The sequence below is a fragment of the Ictidomys tridecemlineatus genome, chromosome 5 (assembly GCF_052094955.1).
Source record: "Ictidomys tridecemlineatus isolate mIctTri1 chromosome 5, mIctTri1.hap1, whole genome shotgun sequence".
Lineage (NCBI taxonomy): Eukaryota > Metazoa > Chordata > Mammalia > Rodentia > Sciuridae > Ictidomys > Ictidomys tridecemlineatus.
In genome coordinates this window covers 99,698,072-99,723,882 of record NC_135481.1, presented here as the reverse complement: position 1 = coordinate 99,723,882, position 25,811 = coordinate 99,698,072, and the positions used below count along the sequence as shown (strand labels likewise).

At 49.8% G+C, this 25,811-nt stretch overlaps 2 protein-coding genes across 4 annotated transcripts; one reads left to right on the top strand and one right to left on the bottom strand.

Annotated features, from left to right (window-relative positions):
- The first annotated feature begins 744 nt into the window (after positions 1–744).
- Ism2 (isthmin 2) lies at positions 745–13,302 on the top strand. Of its 3 annotated transcripts, XM_078050585.1 has the most exons (6): positions 746–1,547; positions 6,821–7,060; positions 8,491–8,821; positions 10,582–10,722; positions 10,971–11,054; positions 12,051–13,302. In XM_078050585.1, exons 1-6 carry the CDS (start codon positions 1,116–1,118, stop codon positions 12,566–12,568), a joined length of 1,746 nt encoding a protein of 581 aa, XP_077906711.1. In that variant the 5' UTR covers positions 746–1,115; the 3' UTR covers positions 12,569–13,302. The 3 variants fall into 3 exon arrangements, with proteins under 3 accessions (XP_077906713.1, XP_077906711.1, XP_077906712.1); XM_078050586.1 differs by lacking the exon at positions 10,582–10,722 and having other exon boundaries at positions 765–1,547; XM_078050587.1 differs by lacking the exons at positions 10,582–10,722; positions 10,971–11,054 and having other exon boundaries at positions 745–1,547.
- A 4,536-nt stretch (positions 13,303–17,838) lies between these two features.
- Ahsa1 (activator of HSP90 ATPase activity 1) lies at positions 17,839–25,551 on the bottom strand. The gene is made up of 9 exons (XM_005321276.4): positions 25,321–25,551; positions 23,878–24,068; positions 22,095–22,177; positions 21,571–21,688; positions 20,643–20,731; positions 19,231–19,359; positions 18,688–18,789; positions 18,347–18,398; positions 17,839–18,233 (listed from the first exon to the last, which is right to left on the bottom strand). The coding sequence occupies exons 1-9, from the start codon at positions 25,398–25,400 to the stop codon at positions 18,061–18,063; spliced, it is 1,017 nt and encodes a 338-aa protein (XP_005321333.1). The 5' UTR covers positions 25,401–25,551; the 3' UTR covers positions 17,839–18,060.
- Between the last annotated feature and the right edge of the window lie 260 nt (positions 25,552–25,811).

Genomic DNA, 25,811 nt, shown 5'->3' with positions numbered 1-25,811 from the left:
CCTAAAAAATAAATATTAAAAAAAAAAACATGACAACTTCACGACACTCATACTAACCTCTTACCATAGATTCTGGCTTACACTTCCATCTTGTGAGGTAGATGACACTCCCCCTCATGCCATCACAGCTGATGAAAGCAGAGGCCACACAACATGTCCAGTGAGATCACCTGCTCAGTGAATGGCAGCAGCAGGATTCACACCACAGTGGCTGACCTGGACCTAGGCTGTCATTCCTGCCATGCACCATTCAAAATGCTAGAGTCCTCCAGGAAACTGACCTTCCCCTAAGAGCTTTCCTCTAGCTCAACCCAAACCCCAACAGCTTTATATCCCAGTGGCTGAACTTCCTGGCCACCTTTGTTACCGCCTCCAGGGATCCACCAACCCTGCCCTCAGATCTGAGCTCCCCTCTGGGGTCCCTCCTCCAGCCCCTGGATGGGCATCACCCTGATACCTGCTCCCCACTGTCATGATGCTCATATTCCTTAACAACCCCATTGGACCACTAGGGTGGTCACTGTCCCTCATTCCTGCTCTTTGCCACAGCTAAGGTTCTCTTTCAGTCAGTCAGAGGTAGGCCATTGTACCCATCCGCGTGGCCTGTGGTTTCTCATGAGGGACTGGCTGCCACACTGTCTCATCCAGGACAGCGGGCGGGACACCCAGCTGCAGAGCGGGGTCATCTGATCACTCCCCTCAAGCGTCCCTCCTTGCTGTCCTTCTGGGACTTTACCCTCACACCTAGGTCTCGTCTCCTAGTCTTAAAAGTGCTCTGAGAACTCCGAGGACACGGGGTGCGGGGATGGCAGGTGCCGGGGCTCTGCGTCAAGCAGCGGAGTTGGAAGAGCCTTGCAAGAGGGACTTCAGGCTCCCGTCCCAGGCGAACCTGTGCACAAATCACGTCTGCCCAGGACCTGAAGACCCTCACTCGCCGCCTGGTCAGGGGCGCGGAGCGCGCGCGCCAGGTCTGCGGGTCCCTGTCCCCGTGGGAGCGCCGTCGGGGAGGCGGGAGGTGGCGCCCGACCCTTCCCGCCCGAGGAGCGGCGCGGGGCTGGAGAGCGCGTGGCGGCGGGCGGCAACTTCCCCCGAACAGGAATTCGCTCGGGGCCGCGATGGCGACAGCGGCGGGGACTGAGGGCTGGGAGGCGCCCAGATCAAAGGGGGCCGCCGGCAGCACCAGGACAAGTCCGCGAGCGCCGAGGGGCCCCCTCCGCCGAGGACAGGGGACACGGCGGTGCGCTGACCCCCAGGGCAGGGCGGGCGCCCACTCCCGCGCTCGGGCCCGAGGGCGTGCAAGCTGCGCGCCGCCGCCCGCGCGCCCCCGTGCCGCCCCGGAGCAGGCGAGGCGGGGCGCGAACAGGCGCGCCCGGCGCGGGGCAGCGCAGCCTCGGAGCGAGACCATGCGTCGAGTCCTCGGGCGGCGGGCGGGACTCCTGCTCGGCGCCGTGATGCTGGCGGCGCTGCTGGCCGCGGGCCGAGGGGTGCCCCTGAGGAAGCCTCGGAGCCGCGGCCCCCAGCCCGGGAGCCACGCGCGGCTGGCGGAGGTGAGCGCAGGGCGCGGGGTCCCGGGCTCTGACTGCGCGGGGAGAGGGGCAGAGGCGCCCCGCGGGCACCGGGTAATGGCCAGGTGCGCTGAACTTCAGCTGCCCCCATTACCCGCGTGTGGCCGAGAGCTGGCCAGCCTGGGGAGAAAGTTCACTTCTGTGCAGAGTGCAGCGGGCCCATACTCTGCAATGGCCAGGCTGCATTTCTGTCTGCAGCAGTGCCCACATTTTGCTCACCCTGAGCGAACCTAACCCGCAACCACTCTGTCCTGATGCTCACTTGTTCGTAGAGGAGTCCCACCAGGAGTAAGAAGAACTCAGGGCTCTGCTTTGCAGAGTGGTGGGCTGCGGTTGTTGAGGTTTAAAGGATCAAGTGACCCCCTTGGTGCAATCTCTTGATTCGAATCCTCCAAGGATTTGAGCCCCTACGAGTGTGAATTGAGGCAAGCTGAGATAGGTCGTGGGGTTCTCCAACTTGCTGCGTGCCAGTGTGCCAGGGACTTCTATATTAGTGCCTACTAAGACAGTGTGGGCACTCTGGGGTGACCTGTGGGTTGGTCTTGGGGCTAAGGAATGAGATGGAAGATGGCATCGGCCCATGGAGAGAAATGATCATCTGTCAAGACCTCTGTTTCCAACCCAGAGATGTCTGACATATATTCCCACAGAGACTTCCATACAGAAATGGGCCTGAGTGGGAGGTGGTCCTGGGTCCTGGGTCCTTCCATGACCTGAGCTGTTCTGAAAGGAGGCCAGAGTGCTCTCCCCATTTTCAAGATGAGGACAGTGAGGGGCCCAGAGATGCAGGAGGTGGTGAGCATGCAATAGGAATGAGCTCTGCCATGCTCCTATTGTCGGGCTGCTGCAGCCTCCAGAACCATGAGAAAGAAAGGGACAAGCTGGTCTGTAGACCAGTGGTTTGTTCCCATTTGGAGACTTCTTGATTTTTTTCTGTGTTCCCATCAATCCCTATGAAACTTTAATACAGATATACTGTTTGTGTTCTATGATCCTTAGTTATCACAAACCATTGTCCTAACCCAACCCATGGGTGCTCTGTCACTGAGCTACATTCCTGACCCTTTTATATTTTGAGACTCAGTCTGGCTAAATTGCTAGGGTTGGCCTTAAACTTGCCATCCTCCTGCCTCAGCCTCCCAAGTAGCTGTGGTTGCAGGCGTGCACCACTCCGCCCAGCTAAGACTTATTTACATCCTTGTATTCCAGGATTTCTCAAACCTACCTGTGCTGTCATCCTGGAAACTATAATTCTTGGTCATAGGGGCTGCTGTCCTGTGCATTACAGGATGCTTTGCCACATCCCTGGCCCCTACTACAGGGCCAGACATTGCCAAAGACTTCCTGAGGGACATACGCACCCCCACCCATTGTCGGGAACCACTGCTTCAGACAAATTCAGAGACCTTTGGCCAGTCCCACCTCCTGCGTGGAGATGACAGTGGTGATAAAATTACTTAAATTGGCATTGTTTCTGATCACTTGGCATATATATATTTTAAAGAGAGAGAGGGAGAGAGAGAGAGAATTTTTATTTATTTTTTTTTAGTTTTCAGCGGACACAACATCTTTGTTTGTATGTGGTGCTGAGGATCGAACCCGGGCCGCACGCATGCCAGGCGAGCGCGCTACCGCTTGAGCCACATCCCCAGCCCTAACATCTTTATTTTTATGTGGTGCTGAGGATCGAACCCAGCACCCTGCGCATGCCAGGCGAGCATGTTAACCACTTGAGCCACATCCCCAGCCCTTATATTTTCTATCTTAGCACTTATTGCTTTGTATTGTAATTATTTTCAGCGTGTTTGCCAAATCTGCCCCCATGGAGACCAGCCTAGAGAATGAGTTATTTCAGAGCCAAACTCATATCCTCAGTCCCAGGACAGGGCCTGGCAGAGTCCTCAAAAACACCTAAAAAGCAAATTAGTGCCATGAAGGAAAAACAGACACAGAGCATAGGGCCCGAAGGCCTGGTTTTGGCAAGTTGGGAATGCACGTGTGACTCACCTCGAATGCTTTTCTCACATTTAAAGAGGGGATAAGTCATCCCCACGGTCCTGTCCAGCTCTGATGCTCCACAAGTCTGTGATTTTACATCAAAGGTGCTGGTTAGAAGGTCCTGTTGAGGGAATGCAGACAGCTGTTGTAGAGACTCTGGTGGGGTGTCAGGAAGGACCTACCAGCCCCGAGGTCCTTATGAGAAGCTTAAGAGCCTCACCCACCCCATCTCAAAGCAGCAGGGTGTCAGCTCTCTCTGGGTCTCACAGAGGCGGTATGACTTAGTCAACATGACATTCATTTATTGTCACATCATTTCAACATAAGCATCATCCCAATTTCCCAGATGAAAACATCAAGACAGAGAAGCTTCGATGGGAGCCAGGCCTGTCACCATAAAGATCCACGTGGGGTACCCTGTGGCGTGTCTCAGCAGGGTGTGCTCTGGGCTGCTGGGAGATTCTGCATCAGCGGGGCAGGGTGTAGGGGTGTCTTCTGACCTGAATAAAATGCAAAGAACTAACCCAGTGCCAGGCCAGAAAGGAGTTCCTTCTCTCTCCTCTCTCTGCTCTGAGAACTGTCTGTCTAGGTACCATTTGTTACCATGGGCAAGGCCTTGCTCTAACTCAGCAACCCTCTCAGCCACCGCCAATTCCCTGATTTACAGAGGGAATTGCGTGACCTGCCCGAGGTTACTTATAGCCGGAAAGTGTACGAGTCGGGACTTGAACCCAGGCCATATGGATTTGTTACCACAACATTCAGCTTCCAAACCAGACGATGAAAGTGAAAGGCCCGTGAAGTCGTGGGGACACACCCTGCCGCCTGTAATCCTAATAACTTGGAGCCTGAGGCAGAAAGGAAGGGAAGAGGGAAGGAGGGAGGGAGGGAGGGAGGAAACGCCTGTGAATGCAGAGGGAGGTCCCGCATGAGGGTTTCACTATGAGTGCATGTGTGTGTAGCGTGCAGGGGGGATGAGAACAGGCAAAACCGAGTTTGAATCCCGGCTCTGTATTGTAACCTTACCTAAGTCCCTCACCTTCCCAGAGCTTTCACAGCTGTAACCTGAAGACAGTCTCCCTGTAGGGTTGGTGTCTGTTCATGTACTCACAGTTTGTTTATTTATTTATTTATTTTTTGAGCTATAACATACCAGGCACTGTACTAGGTGCTGAGAACACAGTGAGCAAAGCAGACAACTTCCTGCCTGTGCAGAATGTGCATTATAGTTGGAGGAAGTGACAGATGAGGAGCCCAGCCCAGGCCTGGGGCCTGGTTACGGGTCGGCTCTCGGGTGCTCTGCTCTCATCATCCCAGGCCTCACTTCCTGTGGCCAGTGTTCACTTGCTGAGGGCTTTTACTGGCAGAGGTCTGCTCAGAGCTGTCCATGTCCTGCTGGCCCATGGCCAGCCTGAGCTGCCTGTGAAGCAAATCCTCTCCCCCACCCCACATCCTTCACAAGCGGAGTTGGTGGATCAGTACCCCAACTCCCTCCCCTCTGGGGCACAACCATAACCATGGCTCAGAGAGGCGCCCAGAAGGCTTGAACTCCAGCTGCCCGCCATGTTTGCTGGCTTCCTAGACAAACTTTATTAGCTGTGACCCTCCCCTGCTGGTGTCTCCTAGGATCCCCTTCTAAAGTGAACACCTGCATTTGAATCCTTGTCTCAGGGAACCACTTCAAGATGGGATGGTCCCCTGTCCCTTGCCACTTCCTGAGGGCTTCTCTACAGAGCAGGAGGCGCTAGGAGCAGATCCAGGGAGGAAGGGCAGCAGGGGAGGCTTGGACTTGGGAACCAGGGCTTCTCTAACCTTTGCTCATTCTTTGGTCCAGCTGGGGAACCAGGAGGGGAGGGAGTAGAGAGGGGTGGAAATGACCAGCCTGGACATCTACCAGATAGCAGGGGCTATGCTCAGCTCACAAAGGTTATGTCCCCAGCTAGGGCCCCACAGGTCCGAACTCAGACGGAGGCAGACAGCACTATTAACTTCTTCCAGGCTGGAGAATTCTTGGCGTGGGCTGTCCTGGGAGTTGTAGTATCTATGGTAGTGTCCCCGGCCTCTGCCCACAGGTGCTAGTAGAACCCCTCTCCGGTTGTGACATCCACACACGTCTTATGACGTTGCTTGCTGTGCCCAGACGAGAACCACTGCTTTGCCACTGCCTGCCTGTGGTGAGGGTCTCCGGAACAGCCAGAAAGGCTGCTGTCCCCAAGTTCCTAAGCCCTGAGACCACCATCTCTGGCCCTAGACACTGCAGAAGGTAGAACCACTGAGCAAAGTCCCAGGGACAGGTTGGGTGGAATTGTGGGTGAGAGCAGCCAGGAGGGCCACACTGGGGGATGGCCTCCAGAATTGGTCAGCAGAGGGTCCAGCTGTTCCATCACTCTCCCTCCCCACCCGACTGCTCCATCCATGCTGGCCAGACCAGTACCTTGACTCAGCGAGGGCCTTCAGGCCCAGGCACGAGGGCCTGTGGCTGCTCTGAGACAGGTGTTCTATACAGGAGCCTTGCAGCCAGGTGACTGGAGTCCCCAAAGGGGAGGTCAGCAGGGGAAAGAGAAGGTCAGAATCTATTTCTCCAGCCTTTTGAGAGAAGAGTCAGTGAGAGCAAGGAGCTGGGCTGACGAGGCCCCGGGGTTGGCAGGGGTGCGTTCAGCCTCCCACCTGCAGTGTCACAGAGTGCGTGGCCTGGCCTACATGCAAGCATCCTGGAGTAGGACCAGGGGCAGGAGGAGGGACGTCACTGTGGTTGGAGATGCGGAGGAATGCAGCCGTCCTGTGGCCAGCTCTGGCAGGAGCCAGTGGCCAGGGAGCCCATCCCTGGAGGCCTTCCTGCTCTGACTTCTGAGAGCCTGAGGCAGGAATGGGGTGGCGAGGATTTGAAGGGGAGTGGTCTGCAGACAGCAGTTTGGACCCCCTAGCTTAGCTCTTTACTATTCATTTTCACCTGCAAAACAAGGAGGTGGGACCATGCTGATGCTCCTTTCCCGCCTCAAGTTGGCATCAGTTGTCAAAGTGTTTTGTGGACACAATCCGCGGTCCAACCTGCTGCACCTCATTTGTCTGCTGGGACCGTTAAAGCAGGCAGTGGTTAGATCCACTTTCCATATGTGCACTCCAGACGGAGTTAAGTCCCAGGGTGAGCGGGTGGTGTGGTCAGAGCCTGGGGCTCCCGAATCCCCCTGACTGGCATGTCCTGGGTCCATGTGGGGTGCACCCTGACCTCAGTCACTCCACCTTCCGTTTCTCCCTAGGCCTCCGCTTCCCCAGATCTCAACTCTCCTGGGGAAGAGGAGATACCCCCGCTCCCTGGAACCCACCTGCAGGCAGGGCCATGCCAGCACAGGTGCCAGACTCTACGGGAGCCAACAGCCTGGACCCCAGGCAAGGCCACCTCTCCCAAGACCCTGGAGGACAGTCCCTTGCTAATGGAGCTGCAGAAACTGCCAGGAATGGCCAACACAGACCTGGGCACCCGGAACCCCAACATCCAGGTGAGAGCCGCAGAAGGGCCATTGGCCAGTGGACACTTGGAGAGGAGCTGGGCTGGCGGCTCGCCCCCACCCTGCAGTGCATAGGGGAGGGGGTTCCTGTGCGGAGACAGAGGCGCATGCCCAAGCCCTCCCCTTGGGGTGTGGGGAGAGTGCCTGCCCCTTTCTGTGGACTTTGGGCAAGCTTTTGGCTCTCAGACTCTTGTCCCCTGTGCCATAGCAAGGGACAGATAGCACTGTCCTGGTAATGTCTGAATGAGTGGGAAATGCTTGGTCCACTGCAGGATGTTCTGGGGATGTGGGAGAGGCTTCTTGGAATGGGTGTGGAGGTCTGCTCCCCAGCCAGTCCCAGCCTCTTCCTCCAGGGCCTTCCTGGAGGCCCCTGCAGTACAGAACTGGGTGACTGGCCTCATGGGGACTGCCACCAGAGGGTGTTCTAGGAGAGGAAACGGGCGAGGCTGGCAGAATTCCGGCTACTATTCCACTGTCTCAGCCTGTCCCGAATCTTTGAGGATCATAATTCTGCATGTTTTTAATATCAGCCACAATCTGCAAAACACTTTCACCAAAAGAGTTTAGGGGACAGACCACTAAAGTGTAGAACATCGCATTCTAAAATCGTTTTAAAGTGCTTATTTATTTATTTATTTATTGGTAGTGGAGATGGGGATTGAACTCAGGGGTGCTCAACCACTGAGCCACATCTCCAGCCCTTTTTTATATTTTATTTAGAGACAGGGTCTCGCTGAGTTGCTGAGGCTGTCTTTGAACTCGCGATCCTCCTGCCTCAGCCTCCCGAATCCCTGGGATGACAGGCGTGCGCCACTGGGACGGGCTCATTTTCTTCTTATACTGTGATGTTTTTTCCCCACAGGTTTTGTTCAATGACCTCCTTTTACTTCGCAGTAGCCCAAACTAATGTTTTCAAGTTCAGTTTCGCATGAGTGAGTTTTACTTCTCTCCCATGCACAGTGTGGTGAGAGCTCCTCCCGAGGGCTGCTGGGGGATCTGAAGCCAGCGCTCTCACTTTCTGACCCTGCCCTGAGGATTTGGAAGCCCCCATGCTGTTCTCAGTCCCTGAGGCCAGGCAGCCTGCTTGCAGCAGAGCCAGAATTCAGAGCCAGCTTCTCTTAAACTCGTTGGTCTCAGCCCTGGCACTTGCTAGAACTGCCGTGCCTATCCTCACCCCAGAGCAGTTACATCCATATGTGGCTCTGGGAGTCCGGAACCTCCAGGTGGTTCTGACGCACAGCATGTCTGCACAGCGTGTCCTGGGCTGTTCCCCATGTTCCCGAGAGGCCATGGTCAGAGGGAGAAGAGAGCTGGTTTGGAAGCAAGGTTGGGCTTCTGGCCTCTGGGGCTGGCCCTGTCACCTCCCCTTTCCTTGGAGTCCTGCTCTGAGCCCTTTCTCTCGGTGCTTTGTCTGCCTGCAGGTGACCATCGAGGTGGTAAAGGACCCCCAGGCTGAGGTGGAGATGGACTTGCTGGCCGAGCCCAGTCATCGCTGGCCCCAGGATGCCCCCAGCCAGATGCCCACCAAAGAGCTCTTCTGGCCCCTCTTCTGGAGCTACCTGGAAGATGAGGAAGGGGACACTGGCTTCAGGGACAGAGCCCCAGGGGAAGAGGAGGAGGTGGGAGAGGAAGAGGAGGATTACCTTTCCGAGTACAGCGAGGGCGGGGACCAGGAGGATGCCGACGAGGACGAGGTGCCTTGGTCTGGTGGGACCACAGATGGCTGGTCCTTCAGGGAGCTCGACAGCTATGGTGAGCACTGCCGGCTTGGCATCCCTAGGCTGCCGCCTCTCGAGATCGGGGTGGGGGTCGGGGAGAGGGCCTGGGTCCTCCAGGCAGGAGGAGCTGGGAGGCCAGCAGCTTAGGCCCTGTACAAACACCATCATCTTCTCAAAAGTGCTGTTACCCACAGCCTGGGAAGTGGTTGTGGTTTTCCCAACATTCACCCCTCTCAACGGCCCGAGGAGAAAGACATTTGTTAATGTGTGTACTCGGATCCATTGGTTTCCAACCAAGTGAGAAATATAAACCTCACCACTCACTGTCAACTTTATTTCCAGTGTGGGTTTGAATCCTGGCTCTGCTGAATGACCCACCTTGGGCAAGTTACTTAGGCTCACTGTGCCCGAGTTCCCTCCCCTGTGAAATGGAGAGCCATGTAGGCCTTTACTACGGAGGGATGGTTGGAAAGAGTGTTAAACGAGCTAATGTCCATAAAGCACCAGCATAGAGTGAACGATGCCCTGGCTCTTTTTATTACAAAAAGACAAGAGATTCCTAACACTTTTAGCCTCCCATGATCAATATTTTTTGGTACTGGGGCATTACTGAGGATTGAACTCAGGGGGACTTGACCACTGAGCCACATCCCCAGCCCTATTTTGTAGTTTATTTAGAGTCAGGGTCTCACTGAGTTGCTTAGCACCTCTCTTTTGCTGAGGCTGACTTTGAACTCTCAATCCTCCTGTCTCAGCCTCCTGAGCCTCTGGGATGACAGGCATGTGCTCAGCCCATGATAACAATTTTTATTTTTGAATATTGTGGTTCTGGTTTCCACTGGGGGCAGATGTGTTTTATGCACAGTCTCAGCAGTTTCCCCTAGAGCCCCGGGAGGCCTTGTCATTGGACCAAGGTGCCAATGACTGGGACTAAGTCATGACAGGCTCTTCTCAATTTTTCAAAATATTGTAAGGTAACAGAGTTTTCATGGCTTTTGCTTTTATGACATTCATTTTCCTCAGACTCTTGGTGCCAGGCTGTTCGGGCTGCCCAGGAAGCCATTAGAGAACCAGCCGTGCTAGACCTTTTAGGTCCTAGAGACAGCCCCAGTTCTCAGGCCCAGCCAGTGTGACTGAGCTCCTTCAGACCCCGTGTGGGTCCTAACATGCAGCAGGGATATTCTTTAATAACCACAGTGCCAAGGAAGTATTATAACCCTTGGTTTTGATTGACATAAAAACTAGTTCAGCTGGATATGGTGGCACACTCCTGTAATCCTAGTGACTTGTCAGGCTGAGACAGGAGGATTGCAAGTTCCAGGCCAGACTCAGCAACTTAGCAAGACCCTGTCTCAAAAATAAAATACAAATAGGGCTGAGGATGTGGCTCAGTGGTTAGGTGCCTCTGGATTCAATCCCTGGTACCAAAAAACAAAAAACAAACAAACAAACAAAAAAACCCTTCTAGCTCAGAGGTGTAGAACTTTCCTGAGGTCATGCACATAGTGGTCAGGTGGCTTCCAGCCCCAGGGATATTTTCTTATTCATTTCTTTGTTGGCACAAAGGGAATGGCAGGGGTTTGTACTGTCCCCCTAGGGCCACCTGATAGATCTTTACAGGTTGTTCACTGTACAAGGGTTCTCAACGGAGGGAGTGGGCAAGCCAACGCTCCATCCACTAGGCCGGGTGCTCTGGCACAGGCTTATCCAGCTGAGGAAGGCCAGCCCACTGCTGATTTGCACCAGGGCCCTCTGCAGGCTGTGTGCACTCACCCTCTCCCTGCCTTGACCCAGACTACGAGCTTCAGGAGGAGTGGAGCCCCTGGTCTCCCTGCACTGGGAACTGCAGCAGCGGCAGCCAGCAGAGGACTCGGGCCTGTGGCTATGCCTGCACTGCCACCCAGACCCGTACCTGTGATTTGCCCCCCTGCCCTGGTGAGACTGGCCCTAGCCCCTGCATAGGAGTGGCTGGTATGGCTTAGACTACGGGTCTTGTCACCTGGGAATGTGGGGGGTTGTGGGGGTGGTCTTGGGAATGCAGGAAGCTCACAAATATGGTGGTCCTGTCCCAGGCCTGTCCCAGCTTCTGTGAGCACCGAGAGCCTGGTGTGGGCTGGGCTTCCCCATCGGGAGCACAGAGGTGCCCGGGGGCGCCACCAGCCTGGCCTCCTCTTTTCCCAAAGGCGCTGAGAACAAGGACAACTTGGGCTTTCCCAGCGAGGGGCGGCAGCCCCTGGCCCACAACGCTACGGACTTGCTTGGCCCAGGTCAGTGGTGTGCTAGGCCTTGCCCCTGGGGGATGGTGCAGAACCTCTCTGGGGAGGGTGGCACATTACTGCAGGACAGGAACCTGGCCTTCATCTACTGAGGCTCTGAGTGCATCCTCCAGTGGATGGTTTGTGTCCCCAGGAAGGGGCCACAGCATTTATGAAGCAGGCCCATTGGCCTCCCCCACACTGATGTCCCTGCTGGTAAGAAGGTCTTAATGACAGCCAGAGAGCTTAGAGATCATGGCAGGTGGGGTGGGGCCTACGTCTTTCCTAGCAACAGGATGGCACAGGGATCCTCGGACTTCTTTCTGGTCTCTTTGGAGGTTCTGGGGCAGACTCCATCTGGGAAGGTGGGTCCATGTCCACAACATCAGGAACACTCTTTCTGGGAAGCTGGGGGTAGATGATGCTTCCTCGAGCACACTCCTTAGTCTCACCTGCACCCACAAGGAAGACAGGCCACTATGCTGACGAGGCTGTGCTCAGCACCCTGAAGCCTGAATCCTGCATCTGGCACTGAGCTGCCACTAAGGAATCCTAAAGGCCTGGTTTCTGCCCTCCAAGAGCTCTGGGCTCATGGTTGGAAACACATCACCAGCATGAGCAGAACACAGTGCTGCAGAGCAGAGAGGAAGGGGCATCTCATTCTGTATGGCCGGAATCACAGGCCACACTTTCCCAGGGAGAGAACTGGGAAGAGGGCAGCACAGACAGAAGGGACTTTAGGATGCCCAGAAGGGCAAAGTGACTCGCTAAGTCAGAGCCTGAGAAAGGCGGTGCATTCTGAGCGACGGCCTCTTAACTTCACGTTTCCAGTTGGTGTGGGACAGCCGTGTCTGCCCCAGATCTAGTTTGGGTCCTTCCACTTCTTCCCCTAAACCGTCCCTGCCTTTGGTGCCAGCTGGGGCCTGGACTTTCGATCAGCCCTCACTCCACCATCGGATGGTCAACCCTCTGACCAGCTGACCTCCTGCCCCTCTTTGCCCTCTGCAGATGTGGACAGCTGTGAGAAGTGGCTGAACTGCAAAAGTGAGTTCCTAGCCAAGTATGTGAGCCAGGTGCTGCGGGACCTGCCCAGCTGCCCGTGTGCCTACCCGCTGGAGGCCGTGGATAGTGCCGTGAGCCTGCAGGACGAGCACCAGGGCCGCAGCTTCCGGTGGAGGGACGCCAGTGGCCCACACGAGCGCCTGGACGTCTACCAGCCCACGGCGCGTTTCTGCCTGCGCTCCCTGCTGTCGGGGGGCAGCAGCACGCTGGCCGCCCAGCACTGCTGCTACGACGAGGGCAGCCGGCTGCTGACCCGTGGCAAGGGCGCCGGGGCCCCGGACCTTGTCAGCACGGACTTCTCACCTGAGCTGCACTTCAAGGTGGACAAGCTGCCCTGGATCCTGTGTAAGGGGGACTGGAGCCGTTACCATGCTGTGCGGCCCCCCAACAATGGCCGGGCCTGCGCGGACAACCCCCCTGAGGAGGAGTATCTGGCCCAGTTGCAGGAGGCCAAGGAGTACTGATGAGGGGCTGCCGGACAGATGCTGCAGGGGGCAGCTGGGGGCTGCTGAACTGCAAAAAGTCCCTTTCAGGCCCCTCACCCCACCCCTTCCCAGACCGGGTGAGTGCTAGGGGTCATCCTGTAAGGCCAGTCTGGTGCCCCAGGCCTTCTGCTTGTGACTCCAAGGCAGGTCAGGGACCTAGGTGTCCAGGGATTTGAGGAGAAGGTTGAAGGGATCTAGGACCCAGGGTGCGGGGAAGGAGCCTAGGCTTCAGGGCACCTGGGAGTGTGATGGAAATGCGGACATACCATGTGTCCTGGCCCTCAGTCCTACCTGTTTGCTGGTAGGAACTGTCCCAGCCTAGCTACTGGTTTTTCTCCCTCTCAGAACTTGAGATGGGTCCAGGAGGGTGCCATGTGCCTGGAGTGATTATGAATGAGCAATCTGGCAGGAAAAGAGCCCTGATTGGTAGCACTTGGGTAATTTCTGTGGTGTAAACACTCCCACCAATGGCCCGTTTGAAGTTCCTGGCGATGTCACTGAATGCACTGAGTTCAGAGTTGGGAGGAGATGTGCCTAAGGTCTCAGCACACCTCACGCCTCTTCCCAGTCTCCCCTTCTTCCCCAAACCACACTTCTGTGAGTTCCAACTCTCCCTGTTCACAAGAGGTGGGAGACTTAAGCCTCCACCCCTAGACAGCTGCCCTGAGGCTGGCTTTCTGGGATTCTCAGCAATAAAGCACTTTATTTTCAAATTCTGTCTGATGAAATGATCTGTGGACTGGGCATAGAAAAGGGCTGTAAAGAAACTGTGCTTATAGCCCAAGCCAACCTCCCATGGGGGTGGTGTTTGTAATTCCCCAGCCACAGCCAGCTTCTTTACTGGGCAGGCGCAGTGCCGAGGATGCAGAGCTAGACTGGAGATATTGTTATCTGGCTCACGCTTGCAAAGGGCTACGAACGAGACTGACCAGGAGCTGGCTAGACCTCAGAGGCACATTCCTTCTCCACTTTGTTCACACAGGTAAACTGCATTTACGCCGTGGGGAAGTTGTCCTGCTTCTTCAAGTAACTAGCTGCGGTGGGAGGGGGATCCCACCAAAGTTACCCAAAGGAATACACTTGAAAATGAGAGGTGTTTGCTGCCTTAGTTGGTATATTTACCAGATATTCCACTGTTACCCCTGACATTTGGGGAAGTAGAGAGAGATGTCAGGAGGTACAGTCAAGGAAGGCACGTCTAGAACTACCACTTGGAGATGCTCAGGGAACCACGTGTTTCCAGTAACCATCTTATTCCGAGTTAAGTTTATTAATCTGGTCTTGAACTACAACCTAAAAATACTCTGGTGCATCTAGAATATTAGAAGGTCAGAGAAGGCAGTATTTCTGGTCACCGCATGGGAGTCAAGTTCCATAAGACTAATGCAAGTATGTTTTACTTTTTTTTTTTTTTTGATAGGGTCTTGTTGTGTGCCACTGTGCCTAGCTTGTTTTAATTTTCTTGGCAGAAAATTTTATTTTATTTTTTAAAGAACAAGGTGGAGGCTGGGGATGTGGCTCAAGTGGTAGTGTGCTCACCTGGCATGCCTGCAGCCCGGGTTCAATCCTCAGCACCACATACAGACAAAGATGTTGTGTCCACCAAAAACTGAAAAAAAAAATATTAAAATTCTCTCTCTCCCGCTCTCAAAAAAAAAAAAAAAAAAAAAAAAAAAAAAAAAAAAAGAACAAGGTGGAGACATCCCAGAGTCTGTCAGGAACTGTGTAGACACCTCCTTTCTAATAGAATTTATCTTGGCACTTAAACACACTAGTTTTAATTAATACCTAGTAGTTGACTATTACTCAAATTGGATTTAGGTAGCCCCACTTAAAATCTACTATTCAAGTGACAACTGTTACTATGTTAGGCCATAAATGAGAGAAGATAAACAAAAGTGGGGTGGAACAAGGAGAGAAGCCTTGAGGGGCTGGGGAGTAGCTCAGCCATGCAACAGTTTATTCAAGCTACGCAAAGAAAGAGACTCTGCGCAGGTGGCTGTAGGCTGAAGGAACACCTGTGTGGTAGGAGAAGCAGCAATGAAGGGATCATTGAAACTGGTAAAGAGAGAATTTAGGAATAGTTTCTATCAGGGCCAAGAGGAGGCCCAGAAACCAGAAAACCTCACCGACTTGACCAGCAGTTCTTCCAGTCCCCGACACTGGGGCTCATCCATGGTCAAACATCCAGCATGAATACCATCTACTTAACTGCTGCCCCAGATGCCTAGATGGTTTGCCAAATCTTTCCCCCTTGGGTTTGCCTCAAAAAGGACCCAGGCTAGGCAAGATTGATCAAACTGAATTCTTACTAGGGTCTAAAACAACCAACAGAGCCAGGTGCAGTGGCACACACCTGTAATCCTAGGTACGTGTGAAGTTGAGGCAGGAGGATTGCAAGTTCAAGGCCAGCCAGGGCAATTTAGTGAGACCCTGTCTCCAAAAGAGCTGGGGATGTAGCTCAGTGGTAGAGTATCCCTGGCTTCAATCCCTACTACTCTAAACAACAATAAAACAACCAACAGTAAAAACCATCAGAGCTGCTGACTTCCCTCTCCTAGAAGATAGGATATTTCAGGTCTTTTGCTCCACTATTCACAAAGGTCCTGATGGGCACCTTTGCTTACATCTAGATTTTCCTCACATGTTGAGGTACTTCAAAAGAATGCATCAGAAATCAGGATCTCCTGAGATACTAAAATGCAAGTTCATGGGGCTGGGGATGTGGCTCAAGCAGTAGCGCGCTCGCCTGGCATGCGTGCGGCCCGGGTTTGATCCTCAGCACCACATACAAAGAAAGATATTGTGTCTGCCGAAAACTAAAAAATAAATATTAAAAATTGTCTCTCTCTCTTTAAAAAAAAATGCAAGTTCATGGGTCATACCCCTTATCTGCTAAAGAACTTCTAGGTGGGTCTGCTTTTCTATATTCAACAGGTTCCCCCAGGTGGTTTTTAGTCTTGGAGGACTGTTGGCCTAGTATTTGCGATTTGGTCTAAACTAGCATTTTGAAATATCATTTCAGGTTTAAGCTAAATGCCACCAGTTATCAGTACTTCTACATCGATCATCCTGAAGCATTCATAAGGTGCTTATACCCATTTCACAGGCAAGATGATTTGCCCAGTGGGTTAGGAAGTGAAACATTTGCTGTTCAAAACAAGTCCATGGTTTTATTATTAGTGGCATTCTTCTTTTTTTTAATTTATTTTTTTGGGGGTATCAGGAATTGAACTCAGGGGCACTAGGCCACTGAGCCACATCCCCAGCCTTATTTTGTATTTTATTTAGAGACAGGGCCTCACTTGCTGAGGCTGGCTTTGAACTTGCCATGATCCTCCTGCCTCAGCCTCCCGAGCTGCTGGCATTAGTGTGACGCCCTGCCTTTTAGGCTCAATTGGCCAACTGATGCATAAGGTAACAGTGGTAAGAATTGAAGAGCCTTCAGTACTAGGGGTGAGAATTGTTACTGAGCCTGTTGTGATCTCTCCCCATTTTCCTGTAAGTATTCTGGAACTGGTAATTTTCTAGCTAGGCTTTTGAAAGGGCTCCAGTTTTTTGTTAATGGTTTGTTAGGAGGAGCCCATTGATTTGACTCAAGCTGGAGCCCAAGTTTGTTTGATTTTTTTTTTAATCAAATGGCCTCTCTTTGGGTGCCCTAGGAGGCAAATGTGATGTCGAATTACATGTGAATAAGTTCAGTCCAGCACTCATCTGAGTAATTTGAGCTGAGAATAGCTTTTGGGTGTCTAGATGATCCAGATCAGAACTCTGATTTTCTACTTTAGTTACAAAGTTTTAGCCAAGTCATGTAGGATTAGCCTGAAGGTCTTGTTGCCACCTAATAAAAAAGGCAAAAATAGATGCCAGGACAGGCTTGTCTGGGAAAGTAGCTCCATATTCAGGTAGTTAAAACTGTAGTGTGGCAGTCTGACCCACAGTAGAATGTGTTCCCAGCACTTGGCACACTCTCTGGTAAACTCATCTAATGGTACCAGGCATTTTAAAATACTTTTTTTTGGTACCGGGGATTGAACTCAGGGGCATTTAACCACTGAGCCACATCCCCAGTCCTTGCTTTTTATTTAGAAACAGGGCATAAGCTGCTGAGGCTAGCTTTGAACACGATCCTCCTGCCTCAGCCTCCTGAGCCACTGGGATTACAGTGCGCACTATCACCCCTGGCTTAAAATACTTTAAAAAAAAATATTTTTAGTTATAGATGGGTATAATACCTTTTTTTTTTTGTTTATTTTCATGCAGTACTGGGGATTGATCTCAGGGCCTTGTGCATGCAAAGCAGACAAAATACCAACTGAGCTATATTCCCAGCCCCTTAAAATATATATTTTTGAGGTCTTGATGTATTTATTTTACAGTAGAATGCATTTTAACATATTGAATATAAATGGAGCACAACTCCTCATTCCTGTCTATACATGGCAGTCACTCCAATAGTGTAATGATACATGTATATAGGCTAATAGTGTCTCATTCTACCGTCCTTCCAATCCCCACAACGCCCCAAGGATGATTTCTTCCTCTCTTGAGGGTCCTAGTGTGGCCTGGAATTTCTCACTCTGGGAGGGATACCTAATATACCAGAAATGCAGCAGCTTCTCTGAACACAATGAAAAAAAAAAGTCATGGTCCTTGTTCCAAATCAAAACAATTCAGTGTCAGCCGTTTAGATTTTGGCTGTTACTTAGAAATCAGGGCTCTAACTATAGCAAATATATTCATACACCAGAAACCCAAGATTTAAATTTTAATAAATGACTATCTACTTCTCAGGACTTTATGGGGGTTAAATAAGCTAATGCAAGGCAACTGCTTAGTGGAGGGTCTGGTGTACCGACTGTTCCATTAGTAGAAGCTGCCACAGACTGGCAAACTCCATCTTTCTGCACTTCAAACCAGCATCTGATGGTCACCTTTCTATGCAAGAGGGAGAGAGACACGAAGAGTAGAGCCCAGGATGCCATCTCCACCAGCAATGGCAGCAGCAGGGAGTTTGCTAGCACTGCTTTTTCCAGATGTCCCTCTGTGCTGATAAAAAGGTGTCATCTAAAAGGAGACCAGTTTAGGAATGCCTGAGTGAGAGGCAGCTCCCTTGGTGCCTTTTAATTATATATACTTCTCTAGAACAGAGCTGAGGCCTTCAAGCCTCGCCTGTTCTTTTTTCCTAATTCAAAACCTTTAAGGGAACCCAATACCAGCCACCTCGTCACACAGGTTTCGAACGCAAATGTTTTTAAAATTATGTTTATTTAGCGTATGTACACATAAAAGAGAAATCACCCTCTGATCCCACCCAGCAGAAAACATGCACAAACCCAAGGTATTTGTGGAAAGGAGGGACCCCGACCCCAAGTTAGCGGTTGGGATGGTGCAATCCTGTGAGTCAAGAGCCCCAGCCAGGAGAGGCTGGACTGAAGTGTCAGGAGGGCTGGAGCCCCCTGCTACTGGCCCTAAAACAAGCGTGCGCCATAGCCAAAGGTCTGTTTGATGCCTTCAAAGTAGTACCGCTGCCAACCCTGCCGTGTCCGCTCTTCCTCAGGAGCAGGGATGCCTCGGCCTTCCATGCACAGCTCAGTCTCTCCACTCTTGTCAGTGAAGGTCAACGTGATGGTGGCAAAGTGTCCTGGGGAAAGGCAGAGGGAGGTTTCAGATCCAGCATTTCCACAAAGGTTTAAGACTAGGGGGACAAGAAAACATTCTGGGGATGACGGCAAAACACAAACAATGCTTACTTACCCTCTGGCCATGATTTAAACCTCCACTTCATTGCAATATGTTTCTCAGGAACCTAAAATAATCAAAAAGCCCAGTCTATAGTTCAGACAATAATGGACCCAATCCTGGCTAAGGTTAGCCGTCTGTCTCCGTAGGAGTCTATTATCTGTGAAATTATATTACTTTTAAGAGAATTCAAATTGCAGCATTCTTTTAAAAAATAAAACAAAATGTTTTTATTAACCAAAAAGTTTTAAAGCCTTAAATTTTACCTAGCACAAGCTGAGGAAAAAAATGAAAGTTTGTCTCTCATCTGACCAGACAAAGGCTAGAACCTGGGTCTTGGGCCAGCAGGTACTCACCAGATCAGTAAATTCCCCAGAGACGTTGCCATCTACCATGTGAAACTTCCCACCTTTGTCTGCTTCTAACATTGCGGGAGCATGGGTAAAGGCCTGAACCAGCTATTAAAAAAAAAAAAAAAAAAGAGGCAGGGAGAAGATGCATGGCTCTCATCGGGACCCAGGAACAGATGCTAGCTGAAACTGGCATGTCTCAACTCTCCTTTCCAAAGATGCCACTCTACCCAGTGAGCAGGTCCCAGGTATCTCTATTCTCTTCCATGCCACTCCTTTAGGCCCATTCACTTTTCTAACAAGAAGACTGGTTCCCATTTAACTTGACCCCAAACTAGTACAAATAGAAAAAAAAAAAGAGAGGATGGGAAAGTCTGCTTTGATACATGGCTGAACAAAGGTGATTTTCCCTTTGCCTCTATTTGCCTCAGGGAAGCCTCATGGTTCAAGCCATGGGTACCTCCCCTGCATGCTAAGTTGGCACAACCACAACCCAAGTTACCTGGGAGGGCAGACCGCATGAGGCCTGATGGACAATATTATACTTACCTCTTGGGTGGTAAACACTCTATAGAGTTCTTCTGGTGATGTCAAGAAGGTTTCTCTAAGGGTGATCTTACAAGTGGGGATTTTGACACCAACAGGTTTGGCCTGGGTTTTTTGAGGAGCAGACTTAGTCTGTGAAAGTGAAAGTGGAAAGGGTCTGTTTAGGAGTGATAAAACCTCAATATGGCTGCAAAACAGACTTCCCATGAATTCTCATAAAAATTATCATCTCTAAAGATAATTACTCAAGGCGTTTGAAGGGAATTTGTGTGTACAGATATTTCAGTCATGAGGATTCTTCTGGAAACACTCTCAATTTCCACTGTCACTTTAGAACTACTCTGATACTCAATTAAAAACCCATCAGCCAGAGTTGGGGTTGTAGAGTACTTGCCTAGCACATGTGAGGCACTGAGTTTGGACCTCAACACCACATAAAAAAATAAAGGTACTGTGCCCATTGACAACTAAAAATGTTAAAAAAAACAAAAAAACAAAAAACAAAACAAAACAAAAAAACCCATCAACCAAGGACAAGCCCACTGTTAAGACACTTTTATTGTGTGTGGTACTAGGGTCCAACTCAGAGCCCTGCTCATGCAAGGCAAGCACTCTAACACTGAGCTACATCCCCAACTTTTCGAAATTTTTAAGACAGACACAAAGTTGCCCAGGATGGCCTTGAACTTATGATCTTCCTTGCCTTGGCCTCCCAAGTAGCTGAGGTTACACCACACCCAGCTTCCTTAGGTACTTCTGAGGAACTTAGCATAACTTTCAAGCAGAACATCCAAGTAGCTGAAGGTACGGCTATGAGTACAAGCTCAGTAGTGGAGTGCTTTCCTAGTATATGCAAGACACTGGGTTGATCCCTGGTATCCTGCCCCAAATCAAAGGAGGAAGCATCTCTTCCCCATCTCCAGAATATTCTTCACTGTGTTGACAAATATACCAGGGCTCCAAACCAAACAGAGCTTGAACCACACAAACGCTACATCTCTAGATAAAATATTTGCTCACACTACAAATGGGATGAGGTAGAATTTATTGATGGGTGAAGTTAGTGTATGAGATGATATCTTTAATATCTAAGTATGAAATACCAATACTCGCGTCAGAAACATGACAAAAGACTTTTAACTCCTAAATGGTGTTAAGTTCAATCGAAAATCACACTTTGAATCCCAGATGGCTTCCCTTTGCTCTAGGGGTCTATTATAAATGCATTTAAAAAAAATAGGGTTAAATATACACAGATAACTACATATTGTGGACCCTCGAAAAAGCAAAAAGAGCAGATCATAGGCTGCTCTGGCTTCAAGGTTAAGGTAAAAAAAAACTGATGTGATATGAGAAAAGCAGTCTCAACAGTCTTTGTACACACCCTCCCCACATCACCTGGAAATGCTGTTTACCTTGCGCTCCTCGGTTTTCGGTGCTGGCTGTGCTGTTGGGTCTACTGACTCTCCATTCACTGTTGGCAAGATCATGCCCTGGGTGAACTCTGAAAAGACAAAATCCCTGCTCATTGAAGTCATTTCTTAGTAGCTGAGATGGGTGACTTTGTTACAATCTGACAAAACACAGCCATTTTAAGCAAGAATGAGGTAGTGAATAGAAGAGGAAGTCTTTAAGCATTACAACTTGTTAAATGCATGTGAGGTCTATTAACCAAGGTATCCAGTAAATGGAGTAGCACTTGCTACTTGCATGTTTAGTCCCTTTACTCCACTGTCATGCTGGTTCTTTTGATGGTTATTATATGTACTCCAGCACCAAGATTAGAACACACTTGCAGAAATGAAATTCCAGGGGAAGAGCTGAGCTGACCTCTGTTCTATCCTTCTAAACATCCCTGGAAAATGTGTGTCAAAAACAGTCCAGGGGATGTCAACCCTTACATAAGTGCTGGCAATTGAAGTATTATTATGAGACTCAAATGTAATTAAAATTTCCTAGTAATCACATTGAAAAGTAATGAAATAATTTTACTAGTGTATTTAACCTAATGTAGTCAAACTAACATTCAACATGTTACCAATGTTAAAATATTACTGAGATATTTTACATTTGGGGTTGGGGGGTACCAAGTCTTCAAAATTCAATATTTTAAATGCACAGCACATCTCAATTTGGACTAGCCACAGTTCAAGAGTTTAATAACTTACATATTAGACAATGAAGTTCTACAGCTTTCTCTTACTCAGAACTTACAGACTGGAGATGAAAATAAGCCCACTCCTCCCAAATCTTGACTCATTTGCCAAAAACAGGACAGTCAGGTCCTTCAGTGACAAGGGGAAGACTGCCTCCTCAAGGCACATATAACTGCTCAAGGGATACCTGTTTTGAGGGTGCTGATGTAAATTCCCATTGCTTCTCTTAGAAGTTTCACCCCTTCTTCTTTCATTAAGGCCATGAGATTTGTGTCAGGCTCATCTTTGGCAAGGCTCACACTGATCTGGGTGAAAGATCAGAAGTAAGTGGTAAATAACTTGAGGGACACCCACATCATGGAACGTGGGTACTGAGCAATCAGATAACTGCTGACCATTTCCAAAGGAAATGTGCAGGCTTGGAGCATTCATACAATCCCTATTAGTGTTCCTTCTCAAGTCCTTCTGCTAAGGCAAAGGTAGCCAGTATTAGAATCCATTTCACTAGCTAAAAAAAAAAAAAGAAATTAAATAAGTGCATGTTGCTCTGGAAGCATCCAATGGCATCATATACCTAGAAAATCATCTGCAGACTGCAGTTCTGAATGTTTGGACAAAGTCTGGGCTACTAATCTTGAATAACAGGTCATTTTTCTCATCTGAGAATAAGAGGAAAAGGAGGACTCTGATAAGGAGTCAGCAAGCACAAACCTCCACTTCGTCCACGCTGTTTTCATCCGACAGATTGGGGATCTCCACATGTCCCTTGAACTGAACTCCTGACTTGGAGGTACCTGTCAAAAGCAATGTCATTAGTTTGCTTCATAGGAGAGGTCTCTGTTCTAAATGTTCTAGATAGCTGAACTGTTTATTCTGAGAGAATGCCACATGCCAGATACAATCCACAACCCCTACCCCAAAGTTTTTCCTCACCTGATTATTGGAGGCCAACTGTGTTATTACAGCGTGGAACCAAGAGCTACACAGATTGGGTACTAGCATGAATTTTACCAGGGAGAACTTGGGTCAAGAGCCAATTCAGTCAGTTTTGCTAGAACATTTGCTTTGAAAAGATAATGTTATTCCAATGTGATAGTTATATAGAGAACAATTTGATCATGAGAATTTCATATTTGCTTCTATGTGATTTCATACAAGAGCAATACTAGGCAAACACAGAGAACTACACAAAGCTGAATCAAGCAGCATAAAAATACATACAACACACATCTCAAAGATCTACCTACCCATGACCTGAGTTTACTGCATGCTATAAGCCACAACCATACACAGCTTGTGTTGGAACATTCCTTCTGATTTCATGACTGTCCCTCCACCACTTCACAACAGTCCTCAGCTCAACCTCTCTTGTTTTTTATTGAACGATTTTTGCCCAGTGCACCAACTTTTAAGAACCCATGTTGAACTACAGCAAAACTGACTTTCAAAGTTAACCAACATTTATCTTCACCTCTCTGAGGCTTCAGTTTCTCAAACTATAAAAAGAGGACAGGTCAAAATATGAGGTACCTTCCAGAGTTTAGATATAGTTTAAAAACCAAAATCATGAACATAGTTATATATTTTCACTCTCTTTTATTATTTCCATTCACTTGAGGAAAAATTTGAAGTGCAAATTTATTCATGCTTTATCCCAGACAGAGTGGCTATCTCATACTTCTTTAGCTTTATGGGGTTACTTGTTTTTACAGTGTTGGGGACTGAACACGCTACGCAAGCACCCTACCACAGGGCCACATCCCAAGCTCAGCTTTATGCATTTTAAAATTCAGCCTTTGAATTGTTAGGACCATCCAAGTGGTACATACACATCACCTCAATTCTTTCCTAACATTGCCACAGAAGGGATATTTTAAATAAGAAGACAGATAATACAATTCCAAATTAGTCATATATAAGTTTCATCAACACAGTGGTCTACTGAAGATTCACACTGCAAAGAGAAATGGCAGACGCTACAGCTCAGTCTAGCTTATCTAGCAAGCCCAAGGCCCAGGGGTTCAATCCCTAGCACTGGGGAACAGTTGGATGGGGGGCAGACTGTTATAACTTAGGAGACCTTGTCTCAAAATACAAAGGGCTGGTTCAGTGACAAAGTACCTCTAGGTTCAAGCCCTGCTACAAAACAAAACAAAATCAAAAAGCAACAACAACAAAACTCCCTCCTCTTTTCAGAAGACAAAGGTTGCCAGCCTGAGGAAACAGGATTACATTATGTATCATTATGTATCAAGGCCCAAAGATGCAGTGCCCAGCCACTTCACTAGTGGAACTCACCAAACCCAGAGAGTAAGGGATTCTATTTAGGATCTTAAGTGGCAGAGCAATTTCAGCACCTAATACTGATGTACTCAAAAGCAACGTTTACTTGTCCCTTCAAGAGTTCCTAATTGCTCAAAAACTATTTTCTCCAGCTCTCTAGCATGGTCAATGGAAATGCAGTTAATCTTTTGACAGCCCAGCAAATACTTACCTGTCCAGTTTAGTTTGATGTTCCATTCATAAAAGAAGATAAGTTTGCCTTTTCGGTTGTTAATGGATGCCTCTCCATCAAGCTTACTCACTTCTGTCACCTCACACTTGCCTTCCTCATTTTGCACCTTTACTGCCAGGAACAGTGTTTTCAGCTTTTCTGTGGACCAATTTGAAGCATCCCTCTCTGTCCTGCAAAAAACCCCACAAAGCTGTGGACCAGCAGTCAAATTGAGGACACACTGCTCTATGTAAGAGAATGCAAGGTTAAAGGTCTGACCAATAGTTTGGAGAAAACAAAACCAACCAAACCCACAAAAACTCTCAGTCCCACTCCAGCATGTCCATAAACATGTCACTATTAGGAAAACATTAAGTGCCATATTATCAGCGAAGACAAGTACTGCACAGAATGGCACAAACTAACTAGAAAGTTCTCTGCATGTTTGACTTTTTAACGTGGCGCCCCCATCTGACCAAAAGGAAAACTGCACATGCTGCCGAGGTCAGGACCTCGGAACATAGTTTTTAATTAAAAGGCCCAGTAAAGAGCAAACTGTGATTTCAGTAGCACCGAGTTCTGACTTATCAGATTTAGGCTGTGCTATTATAAACGTCTTACACATTCTAGGTTCTCTACGTGGCCATAAAAACTGAAGTCCAGATTTCAAAAACAACATGACAAAAACTCGGGTCAAGTACTTCGTGTATGGCAAAAAAAGAGATAGATGGGTGAGATAGAGAAAAATCACTCTTCTTTCCTTCACATTAACTTAAAATAATAGCGAAAATAGCTGCAACAGAGTAAAAGCACAGTAGACATTATGAACAAAGGTCAATAGAGTTCAAAGATAAATAAACATTATTTCTGGAAGATTTCATGAAGGAGGGCAACCTTCTAAGAAGGGTCAGGCTATAAAACCCAAGATTGCGCGGCAACCTGGAGTTACAACACAACCAACTTAGCAGTTCCGGGTGAGAGGCTGCAGCATCCCGGCGCTCTGCGCACCTGCGGACCTTCTCCCTCCGTACTGAGGCAGCAGGCTGACTGTAATTTCACCGCAAGCCGTAAAATAGGAATTACAGCGCCCTGGGCCCCACAATTCCACAGCAATCTCCCAACATAGCCCAAGGGAGCTGGAGTCTCCCTGACTTCTCTGGCCACGTGTAGAACGCATTTCCCTGATGAGGCTGGATGCAGCAACTTGGGCGTTCTGTTCTGTATGAAATTCCTCCTCGGGGACGCAGCGGTCCGCGCCGACCCCTTTGCCCCAAACAGAGACGGAGGCCAGGGATGGAATGGCCCGGGACTGCGAACGCCGGCCGTAGGAAGCACCCACTCCCAGCCCAGGACAGGCCTGCCTGGGCCCTAGCAGAGGTTCAAGGAACCCCAAATCCCCAGCCTGGTCGCAGTGCTCCAGCGGCCTGCCTCGCTAACCCTCACCAGTGCCAGTTGTTGACGTTGGTGGCGTCTGCCCGCTCCTCCACGATCCAGCGTGGGTCGCCCTCACCCCACTTGGCCATCGGCTTTCCTATCGCGCCCCCACCAGCTCCCAAGCAGCCGCAGCCACAGCCTCAGGACCGCTTGGTCCCAGCCGCCCGGCAGCGCCTGGAAACTACTAGAAGCGGTCGCAGCACCTCCTGGCTTGCTTTTCCCTCCACCCCACCCCCTCCCCGCCTCAACTTCCGGCTCCTCCCCACTCCCACCAGGTACTTCCGTTCAAACTTGCCGGTCCGTTGAGTAGAGTAGGTTCCGCTTTCCCTAGAATTCCTCTATACTCTCTCAGGTTATCCCCGAAGGGTCCCGAAATCCAGCCCCTCACATTACCATTGCTTACCGGTAAGAACACAAAGAATAGGACTCATTGTTTATTTACTCCATAAATCCGTCTTGCTGAGCTTCATGGGAGTTGTAGTCTTGTTAAGTGACCCTTT

Bases quoted from the DNA above. Each gene is read 5' to 3' on its own strand.
- Ahsa1 (XM_005321276.4), bottom strand. From the start codon at position 25,400: ATGGCCAAGTGGGGTGAGGGCGACCCACGCTGGATCGTGGAGGAGCGG. The intron at 22,178-23,877 runs GTAAGTATTTGC...TGCTTTTGACAG, and splicing joins CATCAAACTAAACTGGACAG to GTACCTCCAAGTCAGGAGTT. The intron at 19,360-20,642 runs GTAAACAGCATT...TCACTTTCACAG, and splicing joins CGAAAACCGAGGAGCGCAAG to ACTAAGTCTGCTCCTCAAAA.
- Ism2 (XM_078050585.1), top strand. From the start codon at position 1,116: ATGGCGACAGCGGCGGGGACTGAGGGCTGGGAGGCGCCCAGATCAAAG. The intron at 8,822-10,581 runs GTGAGCACTGCC...GCCTTGACCCAG, and splicing joins CAGGGAGCTCGACAGCTATG to ACTACGAGCTTCAGGAGGAG. The intron at 11,055-12,050 runs GTCAGTGGTGTG...TGCCCTCTGCAG, and splicing joins TACGGACTTGCTTGGCCCAG to ATGTGGACAGCTGTGAGAAG.